The following is a 12952-nucleotide window of genomic DNA, read 5'->3' as shown; positions in this document are numbered from 1 at the left end:
TGTATAGTAGTGTAGCAGGTAGTAATGAGTGATACACAAGCTAAGTGAGGTGGTACTAACTAGGCAAAAAAGAAAACAATTTGGGAGTTATAAGTTTTTCATTTCTCTCCCTTTGATATTGACATAGACATGTCCATGCATGTGTTCATTCCTGTCCACACACACACACACACACACACACACACACACACACACACACACACACACACACACTCACCTATACCACCTTAAAGGTAGAATTAGCATGAATGCGTTGTGTAATGTGAAATAAATTCATAAGTTGCTTTTAGTTAAATAAAAATATTTATTTGGGTTTGTACAAAAAAAGAACCATGCACACAAATGTTCTTAATCCACATAAGAAAATGTTTTAAAAATGTAATAATATTTCTTAGAAGAACAGAAAATGTAGTTTACCACTCAGTTGTTTGTTGAACTTTCACTGCAGTAAATAACACCTGCTGTCACATCTGACCTGAAATATTTATAAGTACATTAGCCAAAATGAAATGTTTTATATTTTAACAACACTGAAGCTGGCATTATTTACAGCTAAAGAAAATACATAGTATAAAATAATTAATGATAGGTAATGAGTTATAACTAGACCTAGTCACATAAATGATATAAGCAGTGTACTGTACCAGAGAGGTGTAGCGTTACCAGGACAAATATGTGATATGACTACAAGCTCTGTTATGACATGAAATACAGTTGTTTGTCTGTACATCAGAAAAGTTTCATAATTTCATAAAAAGTCATGAATGAGCGCGAGGTGATTGCCCTTGTAATGATGTAACATATTCAAGAGCATTCAGCATCCTTGTAACTTCATGCTGATTTCATTAGCAGTTTCTAAAACAATTACATCATAAACATATGACAAGCATGTTATGCATCTCTGAAATGAATGTGATCCGTGCTGTGTTTTTACAAATGTCCTAGTCTGTTTACATAAAAAAGGACACCCTTGGTTATGTAATGATATATGACCCCCCCCCCCCAAGTTTCCCAATGTTTCAGTTGTAGCCTCATTTTGTTTATCAAAATAAAGAAATAGCACTTTGGCAAAACCATGACCATATCCCAATATTGCAAGGACATTCTATGTATACCCTTTTGTCACTTTCCATCACTACAATACACTGGCAGATTGTGGTAAAACACTTGTTCCTAAGGGCCCTGTATTTCACAAGCTTTGCAGCTGGAGAGTAATTAAATACTTCAGGGTCAAACAGCAAGCACAGAGTCAGAATTATTTAGCTTCCAATTCATACAACAAGCATCTGATCTCTTGAGCTCTGGATTCTGTGTTAACAGAGCAGGGCCTGCTAAACAGCCTTGCTTCCTTTTCTGACTCAGGAAGCATTTTTCTTTTTTTTAATTATTTTTACTGACAAAAATATTTTAGAAGGAGGCATATCCCTTTAGTAGACCTAACATTGCCATAACAGCTACTATTCGTAAATGTTCACAGACACACTGAAGCTCATAATAAGTAAAAGTCTCTTCTTGACCAATATTTGCTGGTAAGGTATATATTACACATAGTTTGGCTGATTTGCTTTACTGGAAGTGTATTTTGCTGAGTAATGGTCCTTCTTTGGGCAGTTACAACATAGTAGGCCCCCACCAATCAGAAACAGTGCAGCACCTGCCCATCCTATGTAGAGGGAAGTCCCCAGCTCTCGTTTATTGGCTTCAGGTACCAGTGGGTTGTAGAAATCACGGATGATAACATTTGCAGTCCAGCAGACTGGGATAAGCAGAAGTACACCAGACAGAAGAAAGATTATCCCTGCCACTATGCAGACCTTGGCCTTGGTGTTCTCATCTTCCACACAGTTGGTGCAGTTGCCACCAGCAATGGCAGCAAAGATTCCAAAGACAGCTAAAATAATGACCACAATGGTCAGAGCACGGGCTGCTTGAAGTTCTTGCGACAAAGCTAACATCGAATCATACACCTTGCATTGCATTTGCCCTGTACTCTGTACCACACAGTTCATCCACAGACCTTCCCAAATGGTCTGGGCTGTCACTATGCTTTGTCCAATGAAAGCCGTGACCTTCCACATGGGTATTGCACAGCATGCAATCGCTCCAATCCAACCAATCACGGACAGAGCCAGGCCGAGGATCTGCAAACCAGCTGATGCCATTTTGTATGTCAAAGAAAATGTTTAGTAAAGCTGTAAAGGGACAGAACATAATACATTTTTAAAACCACTTCACTTCAATAACAACAGCTTTTAATATTTTTACATAACTGCAGTAGCGACTTTATATTTTTGCATTTATCTAAATGGTGTCAACACCTCACCAATCTTGCAAGATATTAAGACTACATTCTGAACACTTTTGTAGTCTAATATGCAGTCTGGTACATTGTTAGAGGAACTGAGTATTTATTTATTATGAAAATGATTGCTTCCCTTTTCAACCATTCGTACTGCATTATTTAAGTAGTTTATTCAACTGTACTACATTATAGAATAAACATTACACCTGTATATATGTATATAGCATTAGAATAAGGACCACAGGGACTATATTTTAATTTAACAACTGACAGCATACAAGAACAGCTTCACTGTAAAGGCTAGACTGCGAGAAGAAAACAAAGTATAGAAATATTGTTCAATTATTAGTTATCGAAAGATGAGATGTTCCTATCAAAGTGCTGTTTCACTTGCAAAATTCACAAATAATATAAATTGAAATGAGATGGAAAGAAAGACAGACAGATACTTTGCTGGCTGAAATACAACCATACTGTTTTCCAAGGAAAGGGACTCGGCCTACTAATTTGGAATTGGTGTTAAAACATACGGGATGCAAGGAGATGTGTGATTGCCTGGTGAGAACCCTCCCTCCTATCATTAACTCTTCACAAAATATATATCATACAGTGCTGCATTTGATTACCAGAACTTTCAGCTGCATATTGTATGACCCCAGTAACCTCTATCACCATATCAAACCTGCCAGGTCATCACTGAAAAAGGGACTTGACTTTACTGTGCCCACCAAATTGCAAATATATTAACAAATAAATGCATGCTTACATAAATTTTGTTTCCATCCTACCTTAAATAGTTGAACAGGTCAACCTTTTACTAGCTTATAAGACATTTATTTCCAGATGTTCATTATTTTTTACACAAGGATATTTTCCTTACGTCTACTTTAACTGTGACCTTCTCACCTACTTTAACTGTGACCTTCCCAGTGCCTGACACCCAACATACACCTCAACAGCACTGACTATCAAGTAGCTGTTTATTGACCATGCAGATGTATCATAGCTGCATTTCTTAATTATATTTTGTAATTCACTTTTGGAAGTTGCCAGTCAAGAATCACATCTAACCACATAAGTTAAGGCAACGTAACAGCATCATTTTTCTAACAGCTTCAGGATTTTTCCTGTCCTTTTCTGTAGCTGTTCATTGAAGATGTGATTCACACATATATTACAGTTTTTGTACTATCCCAACTTCTTAGCACCTGCACCACCATGGCATTCTGGCAATAACATAGTAGAACACCCTTCCCTCACCAAGCTTTCACCAACCCTCAGAGATGTTACTCAAAGATGAAATGAAATTTGCATCTGCTTTGTTTTAAGTACTGAATGAAAACTTCCAAGAGTCAGTACTTATTACTAATTCTTCATCATAGAATGGGTTTCTGAGTTGTGTCTTATTTTACAGTGTAAAAATATGCATCTGTGTGTGTGTGTGTGTGTGTGTGTGTGTGTGTGTGTGTGTGTGTGTGTGTGTGTGTGTGTGTGTGTGTGTGTGTGTGTGTGTGTGTGTGTGTGTGTGCGTGTACATGCTTTGCGTATGCGTGCATATATATGTGTGTGTGTGTGTGTGTGTGTGTGTGTGTGTGTGTGTGTGTGTGTGTGTGTGTGTGTGTGTGTGTGTGTGTGTGTGTGTGTGTGTGTGCATGCTTTGTGTGTCCGTGCATATGTGTGTGTGTGTGTGTGTGTGTGTGTGTGTGTGTGTGTGTGTGTGTGTGTGTGTGTGTGTGTTGCATGTGTGTATTTGCATCCTTCAAAACATACATATACAGGCAGATCTGGATCCAGCACTAGGCAACCAAGGCAGTCTCCTGATTGTGGTGCAGTCCTCAGTGTGTGTGTGTGTGTGTGTGTGTGTGTGTGTGTGTGTGTTTGTGCTATAAAATTTTAATTAAAAGTTTGAAATTAAATCCAAATATCTGTAATCACTGTAGATGCAGAGAGAAATATGCTGCACACTGGCAAGTTTGAACAGTGTGTATACCAAGGAGAAACAGACGAGTAATGGGACACTGGAATGACTGCAGGAAGGGGTGCTGCTGTGGGGGGCTTTGATGCAAAGAGAAATATGCTGCACACTGGCAGGTTTGAACAGTGTGTATACCAAGGAGAAATAGCCCAGTAATGGGACACTGGAATGACTGCAGGGGTGCTGCTGTGGGGTGGCTAAGGGAGCTGCTGGGGGCCCCTGATCCATTACCCTGCTTGGGGCCCTATTTGGCCATGATCCGACTCAGATTTCAGGTGACCGGGTAACTTAATAATAAGTCACTGTTGCACAGCTCTAAGTATCTCTGAAAATAATTCTTCCTATTATTGTATATTAAAGCCTGCTCCTGGCTTTTATGCGCACATCCTTAAAAGTGTAATTTTCTTAATAAGCGTTTTACCCCCTGTGGTTCACATAAAATCGTGACCTTCCTTATACTTTATCATTTGCTCTTAAACTTCTGCACTTCAGCATTTGCTCCTATTCGTGACCTTTACCTTGAGTATCTAGTATGTTCTTCCTAACTCTTCTGTCATCATATTTTTGCAACATGTCATCCCCGATAAAATTATCAGTGAATTTGCAACAAATGCATCATACTGTGTCACACCTCTTAGACTGCAACTCAGTTTTGTAAAAATGTATGGTTTAATAATTCTTGTTGTTACCTTTTAACTGCTGTTATACCAGTGACACATTTTTCCTTTTGTTAAGAATTTGATGTAAAATGCCTGTTCTCTAATTTGTGTTTTACTGATGTGTAGAATTCTTCTTCTCAGACCTTTGCTGAAAAGCGGCTATGCCCCAGTTAGACTCACCTTGTTAAGAAATATAAATAAATAAAATCTGGATTTCATCATTTAAGAAGCCAAACCTTTTGTGGGAATGTGAATCTGTAAATCTAAGGTTTAGAAAATAATAAATTCTCAAGCAGTTTCTGTTATTACCACCTTTAGCGGGGTGTGGATAGCACCTACTGTTGTCTTAGCCTCACATTTTTTCCCAGGATCAGTATAATAGAAAACATGTTTTAGCAGTAACATGTCCTCACTTGCTTGGTGGGGATCAAACCACAGTTACCTTGTGGTGGAACAGGTGATGCCTACATAGCATGCAGTCCATCTGGTGCACAAACAGCATTACTCATTATTTCTGATACACACCCAGCCTTATCGTTCCAGAAAGTTCCCATTTCTGCAGTTACTAGTATCACTTTTGCTGACCTGACAGGTTGCAACAAGTTTTGATCTGCCTAGAGAAATTCTTATGTTACAAAACACTTCATTTTGTTTTTAATTACTCCCCCTAGATTTAAAAGCAATGGTCAGAACTGAAAGTCTGTAAATGTACCTTGCTTTCTTCCTTTTTACAAGCTCCCAGTTTTCTAGAAAGCTTTGTATCCTATTTGTCATTAGGAATTACTTGTTATAACTAAATAAGATCATAGATAAATATTAGGCTATCAGTCTGCAGGTCAGAATCAAATCCTGTGCATCGCATCTGTGAGATAAAGAGGTTAACCATTATGCCAACCCCCCCCTTTTTTAAATTTATGTTAAATTCTATAAGCTTCCTCTGTAGGGAAATCAAGACTAAAATGTTTAGGACGTGTTGCTTGCTGACTTTCTAGCCATTAGTACATTCACTGGGCACACATGTACCTAAAAAATGTATTGAATATAGTATACAATGGAAAACTATCATTGCTATGGGGAGAGGCTATGAGGCAGGAGGCAAAGCTCAGCACCCATGCCTCCAAAAAGAAAGGATATGATGTAATGTAACACAACCTGGTAAATATTCAGATGTCAGATTGTCTAAAAATGTCTGGAAATGACTGACATTATTGTACTAGCACAGAACTTTCAACCATAAATGAACACCTGGATGCTGACAGGCCAGATCAAAGATATCTCACAGTATAGCAATGTTTGTGCCAGTTTTAAGTAACTATATTATTATTAATATCATCAAGTTACTTTATAGCTCATGATTTAAAATTTTGTCTCTGTTCTTTATCACTTCATAACATTCAGCTGTTTTGCTTTTTATTAGAGTTTAATTAATACAATATAATTATAAAACTGAAGTATACAAAAGGAACAGCCTAGAGATAAAACACTTGGGCAGCATTTTTCTAGAGCTCAAAGTGCTTAACAAAAAAAATATTGTAGTTATGAATCCTTCACAGCAAATGGCTTAATTCTGTAACTAAAATTAATATATGCTGAATGAAACATAGACAACGGACGAAGAACAGGTGAGAAGAGAAGACTGACCTCTTCTGGTGCATCCTACGTTTGAAATGATTTGCAGTTGCACATTAACCCACCAGTAATAAAGCAGACAAATTCATCATAAAACTCAGAAAACGAAGTCATTTAAATATTATCTACAAAACAAGCATATTAGTTCCCCCTCTGTTTGATTATCTTTTGTTTTTCCCTTGCAAACTTTTACAAGTGATGTTTGGATGTCTTTTCTAAGAATTGGTTAAACAAAATGTAAAAGTTATCATTAAATGTATGATTACTTCTTTGAAAATAGATGCACCATTAGTGAGAAGAAAGTGTATAGAATTGTATGACAAAAAGTCGCATAAGCTATGTAAGAAAAGCTCCCAGGAAGACAATATGAATTCATGCTATGAATGTATTTTATTGTCATAATCAGGAAATGCAAAGAATAATGTGACTGGAATAAAATATGAGAAAAATTTGAACATCAGATGGAAGGTAGATATAGAGAAAAAAAGCCAAACAAAATCAATTATGAGCAAAACAGATCTTTTGAGAAAGAGAATACAAAACAGCACAGATGACTGGGGTTGCCACCCATCCCGCTTTTCTCAAGGCAGTCCTAATTTTGGTAATTACAGCATTTAAAAAAAAACACTTACATTGATAAGTGTCCTAATATTTTATAAGAAATAAAGCGGCTTCCAACTTCTCTCAAAATACCACAGAAAACCATGTAATGTTATATGATATAAAATAACGGAAAAGGAAATTCTACAAAAGAGGCTACTAGTTCTTGGCAATAAAGTGAAAGTAAGTATTTGTCATTATCTCAGTGTGTGGTTTGTCCATAAAATCTCATATTTTGGTAAGAAATGTCCCACTATGCCCACACACAAAAAGATGGCAGTCCTACAAATGAAGACTTGTTAAAAATATGCTAAAAACTAAGAGTTAACATGAGAAGCAAAGCATGGAAAAGCATTTTGTAATACAGAGAGATTTTGGAAATAAATTATCCGCAGAACTCACTAGAAACATTAAAACATATCATAGGGTAAGAATCAAACAAAAAGGAGTAGTTAAAGGAATGAAGCACAGAACAGATGTGTAAAATTGTTTGGAGAATGCAGTAACGGACAAGTTAAAAATGCCAAATCTGAGACAAAAGTACACTGAAGGCAGTAATTCTGGAATGCAAGACAAATTATAGTACTTCAGTATACAATTATAAAAGTGTCTAGTACAAGAATACATTCTTTAAGAGACACAGAACTAGACAGAACAAGTTCTCAGACATGGGTGAGTTCATCATAACGTGAAAGGTGAAGAAAGCTTTAACTTAATAACTGTACTAATTAAACATTTGAAATATTGAACTATGTACAAAAATATTAAAAACATATAATTACTGAATTTTAAGTTCTGAACAGAAATTGTAGCAGATAGTTAAACAAAACAAAAATGACATACCTTTGTAATGGAGACTGTGATTCCTTCTGACAATCGTATCAGAACCAGAGGAAATGGTTTCTTTACAGATCAGACTCTCTTCTGTAGCAGAATATTTGTCTCATGTAACTCTCCTTCTCTTTTATAATGTTCAGCTGGACCTGCCCCGTCTGATGTCACCAGTCTGATTCTGGTGTATACCTAACACAGGGATTCAGGTTTAAAGTGAAAAAAGAAAATTCATTGTCTGTCTTTTCACCCTCATTGAAACTGAAGTCAGTTTTTCAACAAAAATGATGTTTTATGTCCTAGCTAAGTAAAACAGCCTCCCCTTTAACCACAACTATTTATAAAAATGTTGAGCATTGTATATGTTTTAAATTTAAAAAGAAAGTAGCTGTTTTGTTTTAGCATTACATCTAGATATTTTAACATCCCATTATTATTATTTTTTGTGTGTGTCTGCACTGCTTTAAAGTTGTAGTCCAGTTTTCCCACTTCATGTCCGCAACAACTAGATCTATTTTTAGTATATTACAAAGGTTCAGATTTTGAAATAGAACACTAGAGACATATTTATTTTTTTATTTTTTTAGAATATTTTGTCCCCTATGGAGCAGACCATCATCTGACACTGGTGTCCCCCTCAGCCTTTGATGCTGAGATTCACTCCTGAACCCCCCCTTAACAAATCTGTAACTCACCTATTACCTAAGGGGAGATTGAGGCATTTGAGTGCAGTATCCATATCTTTGGTCAAAGGAATATACTGTAGCCATGGGATGTATAACCCAACATCACCACCAGGGCTAGCATCCCTGCTCATGACTTCAGCCTTCCCTCAGAATCAGTGAGATGGTAAAATACTGCGACTGTTCTGACCCCCACAGTTGGCTCTTTGGGTACCAGACTCACTAGTCAAACTCAGTTTCATGGGCCAGACTCACTAGTCAAACTCAGGTTCATGTGCCAGACTCACTAGTCAAACTCAGGTTGCTTGGGTTGCAGCTAGGGCTCCCTCTCTCACTCTGGGCCATGTAACACTGAAGACTTGCATGTGAATTCCATCATCTTCTTGTTGTGTATGACTCAAGGTCACCACTCTAATGGCTCACTGTTTCTACTGGAGTTTTCTACCATTTTAACAAAATTAAAATAATTCAAACAAAATACCAAAATATTCACTGTATCATGAAATGTTACCAGAACTTTGGCATTGGTTGGGTTGAAAACTATGGTAATGCAGCTAACAGCACATCCTAAAGCAAGGGGGTAACACTTCTACATTATTGGACTGAATAAATACTTTTCAGCTCCTAGAAATGTTGTGAGTTTCAGGAGCAAGAAAATGTCCACAGTCAGTGAAATGTCAGTTTATAGTATGGTTCTATTCACTTGAAAAGTGTAGGAAATTTTTCCTGACACCCTGGCCAAATTGTCTCTAATCAGCATGAATACCAACTTAGCTTTCTCCTGAAAACAAGCCATAGACTTAGTAGGACTAATCAGGTTAAACAATTTATAAAAATAGCATGTTTGGCAAAAAGACTACAGAGCTATCCCAGGTAATCCATTCTGGACAGCTGGCCACTAGCTTATTGATCCTGGTCTGTAGGCTTTGAGGCAGGCACATGCAAGACACCAGGGATGTGTTGACCCCTCCCATGGGTACCTTATTTAAACCTACTTAACACAAGCACACGCATATGCCCCTTTTGGTGACACTAGTTGATGTGATCAAATCACTAAGAGTCAGTTTTTACAATGCTGAGTGGATTTATGATCCCTGATGTAACACACACAGCATGTGGTCCTTGTCTTCTAATCTAGAGAATACACACCACAATTAATGCCAAAAGTGATTGGTCTGCACAACACTCCATCTGATGGGCACCAACTAGGATGTGTGCTGCCCCCATGACTGTTCATTTCTTAGTGCGTTCTGTTGGCCAACCTCTCAGTTTTACTGGAAGGTCAGGGTTGAACATAGTGCCTTCAGTCCTTGAGATGGAAACACCCAGCATGCTTTGGAAGGGGGATCTCCAGACAAAGGCAGAACATGTAAACTCCACACAGACAGTGGCCAGACGTCAGAACTGAACCTTGGACCTTATGCGTGTATGAAGCTGTACAAACATTTCCTTCCATTTTCTACTTCTGTTTAATGCCTATTTCTCTCTATTCATAGTGCTACAGACACCCCCTCTCTCGCAGCTACTAATTTACCCTAACCTCACCTTCCTTTCTAGCTATAGCTGGTTCTTGCTGTCTCCAAGCAATAACTTCTCTCTTTTTCTAACTACTTTCCTTCCCTATCTCCTCTCTATCTCTCTGATTATCTGAAAACTTCTTACCAACAGCTGGGCTCTCACAACTAGCCTACATTCATTCTTTCCTTCATCTAGACTGTTTACCCAGTAAATAAAATGGTGCAGATCCCCCCTCCATCAAGCCTGGAACAATAAACATCTCCTCAACCCAGCCTATCCAGTGCAGCAAAAACCAGCAAAAGTTAATGTATGTTATACCTTCTCTTCCTGCAAGTACCTGTTTTTAACTGCAGCTAGCACACCATTGAATCATTCCTCCTGCTAGATTTCAACCCTTGCTGTCTACCTTAATTAACTTCTATTTGCTGTTGTCCACTTTTCTCCCTCAGTTTAAGTAAAAAACTCAGCTGTAGCTTCTCCTTATGGTTTCAGTGATTGTTTCTTTAAAATTTCCTATGATCTTGTCCATCCAGCTCCAATCGCTGTTGATACACTCAGGCTCTCTCTGCTTCCCTACCCTGACCCTAAATTCCACCCGCCCCCAGTACCTCTACATTTATCTCAGTCTAGCCACACCCCTGACCTCACCCAATCACATTCCAAGACATACCACACACTCCCCCCACACTTAAGCACTATTATCCTTATCCTGCTATATCAATACCTACTTCTTCTCACTTACATCCTAGCACCAATAATCTTATTCATATATCTATACCTCTCTTCAGTATTCCACCTAGTACACCCTACTATTACCTCTCACCCATCTATCCTCCTAGATAAACACACCCCTTACTGTGCTTAACACAAAATTTCCTTTACCCTCTCCCTTCCTCTATTTAAACCCATACATTCCCTGCATCTTTAGTACCCCACCCAGTTCTTACCAACACTTTGTCCCCCAAATCATCTCGCTTCCCTCACTCCATACTCCCATCACTCTCACCCATCCACTATTAGGGCATCCACTCTCTCTCTCTCTCAGGGGAGAAATCCAACCAAACCCAGGCCCCAACCACTCTTTTCCATCATCCACCACTCTGTCCCAACTCCTTCTAATGATATACCTAACCCCCAAGGCTCTAACCTTCTGCTACTCAACATGAACTAAAGTCCATGATTTCCATGCTGCTGTAACCCTGTATAGCCCCGATATCAATGTACCAACCAAAACCTGCCAAAAACCTAAACTTAACAGCAATGAAAAATAAGCAGAGTGGAGCAGTAGCAATAATGTCCAAACAAAATTTAAAGCTGGAACCTATTAATCCACTCAACCCCCACCTACCAATTCTGAAATATTATGCACTAAACTGGAAATTAACTCAAACAAACAGATAATGATCATTGCTATTTACATTCCCCCAGGCAATAACCACAACACAATTGAGGACAGCCTTTTCTGGATATTCTTATGTTTCTCACAAGAAGCTATCATTATGGGTAACCTCAATACTGATTGGCTATCTTATAACTTAGATGCCCCCACACATTTCATCAACTTACATGGCTTCTCACAGGTTATACAGTCCCCCACTAGAAACGACAAAACCACCAAAAGGGAGTCAATACTCAATTGGATACTCACTACAAACCCTCCATAGCCTTCCAATCAGACTTCCCCCCTGATGGCATTAGTGACCATCTCCCACTTTCTCACTCAGACACCATATTAATCCTTCCAGACAATCTTACTTCTGCCTAATTTGCAAAAAAAAAAGAACTTCAGTACTCAAACCTTCTGCTCACTCCTTCATCTCTGTGACTGGTCCCCACTCAAAACTCTCCCCCTTGACTCTGTTGTAGACTATTTTAACAACACTCCTTGAAACTCTAAATTTACTAGCACCCTGCAGAACTGCTAGAATAAAATCTTACTATACTCCATGGCTATCTAAAGATACTAAAAATGTATTAAAACAAAGAGGCAAAGCCTGGTCACTGACTTTCCAATAACAACCAGGCTAATCTCAAACTTTACAAACAACTTCTCCACAAAGCCAAATCCCAAATCAAGCTTGACACCAAAGCTTACTATACTACCACACAATAGAACTACAACAATCCCAAAAAATTCTGCTCCTCAATAAAAGAACTCCTTTAACCTGGTAACTCATCCTTACCCACCCCCTTTTCCACCTCAGACTAACAGCATTGCTACGTGATTCAATACTTTCTTTACCAACTCCGTACTCTCTCTCACCAACTTGCTTAAGAATACTCCTCCAACTATACCTAAGGCTATTCCAAAGACATGCATTTGGAGCATTTCTCCCTGGGCCTCCGCTGAAAATAGGCTCTTTCCTAGTCAAACTTTCCCGGTCAACAAATGTTAAATAAATAAATAAAGAATATACCTGTTTTATTCAGCAATACCAATGACTCCTTTTCCTTCAAACCTGTCCACACTTTCACTATTAAAAAATTACTCTCCAAACTGAAATTTACAACTCTTGCAGCTGATAACCTACCTACAGAATTCTTAAAAATAGCTGCCCTGGCTATTGCCTACCCTGTAACTATCCTGTTTAACAGTTCCATCTCAGAACAGCACATCCCCACAAGCTGGAAAATATCTTATATTCTTCCTCTGCACAAAGAAGGTAACTTCACTGAGTTTTCTATCTACAGATCCATTGCTATCTTAACCCCCTCTCCAAAATTCTCGAAAAATGCATCCACATGCAACTCTTAA

General features: G+C 38.2%; 1 protein-coding gene across 1 annotated transcript; it reads right to left on the bottom strand.

Annotated features, from left to right (window-relative positions):
* Positions 1 to 284: 284 nt before the first annotated feature.
* Positions 285 to 8137, bottom strand: LOC122814013 (claudin-4-like). Its single transcript, XM_044086595.1, has 2 exons — positions 8009 to 8137; positions 285 to 2192 (listed from the first exon to the last, which is right to left on the bottom strand). The coding sequence occupies exon 2, from the start codon at positions 2160 to 2162 to the stop codon at positions 1542 to 1544; it is 621 nt and encodes a 206-aa protein (XP_043942530.1). The 5' UTR covers positions 2163 to 2192; positions 8009 to 8137; the 3' UTR covers positions 285 to 1541.
* Between the last annotated feature and the right edge of the window lie 4815 nt (positions 8138 to 12952).

This window comes from Protopterus annectens, chromosome 10.part0, assembly GCF_019279795.1.
Source record: "Protopterus annectens isolate FY-2018-M chromosome 10.part0, PAN1.0, whole genome shotgun sequence".
NCBI classification, from domain to species: Eukaryota; Metazoa; Chordata; order Ceratodontiformes; family Protopteridae; genus Protopterus; species Protopterus annectens.
This window is presented reverse-complemented; position numbering and strand designations above follow the sequence as displayed.

Coding starts and splice junctions, on each gene's coding strand:
- LOC122814013 (XM_044086595.1), bottom strand. CDS start 2,162: ATGGCATCAGCTGGTTTGCAGATCCTCGGCCTGGCTCTGTCCGTGATT.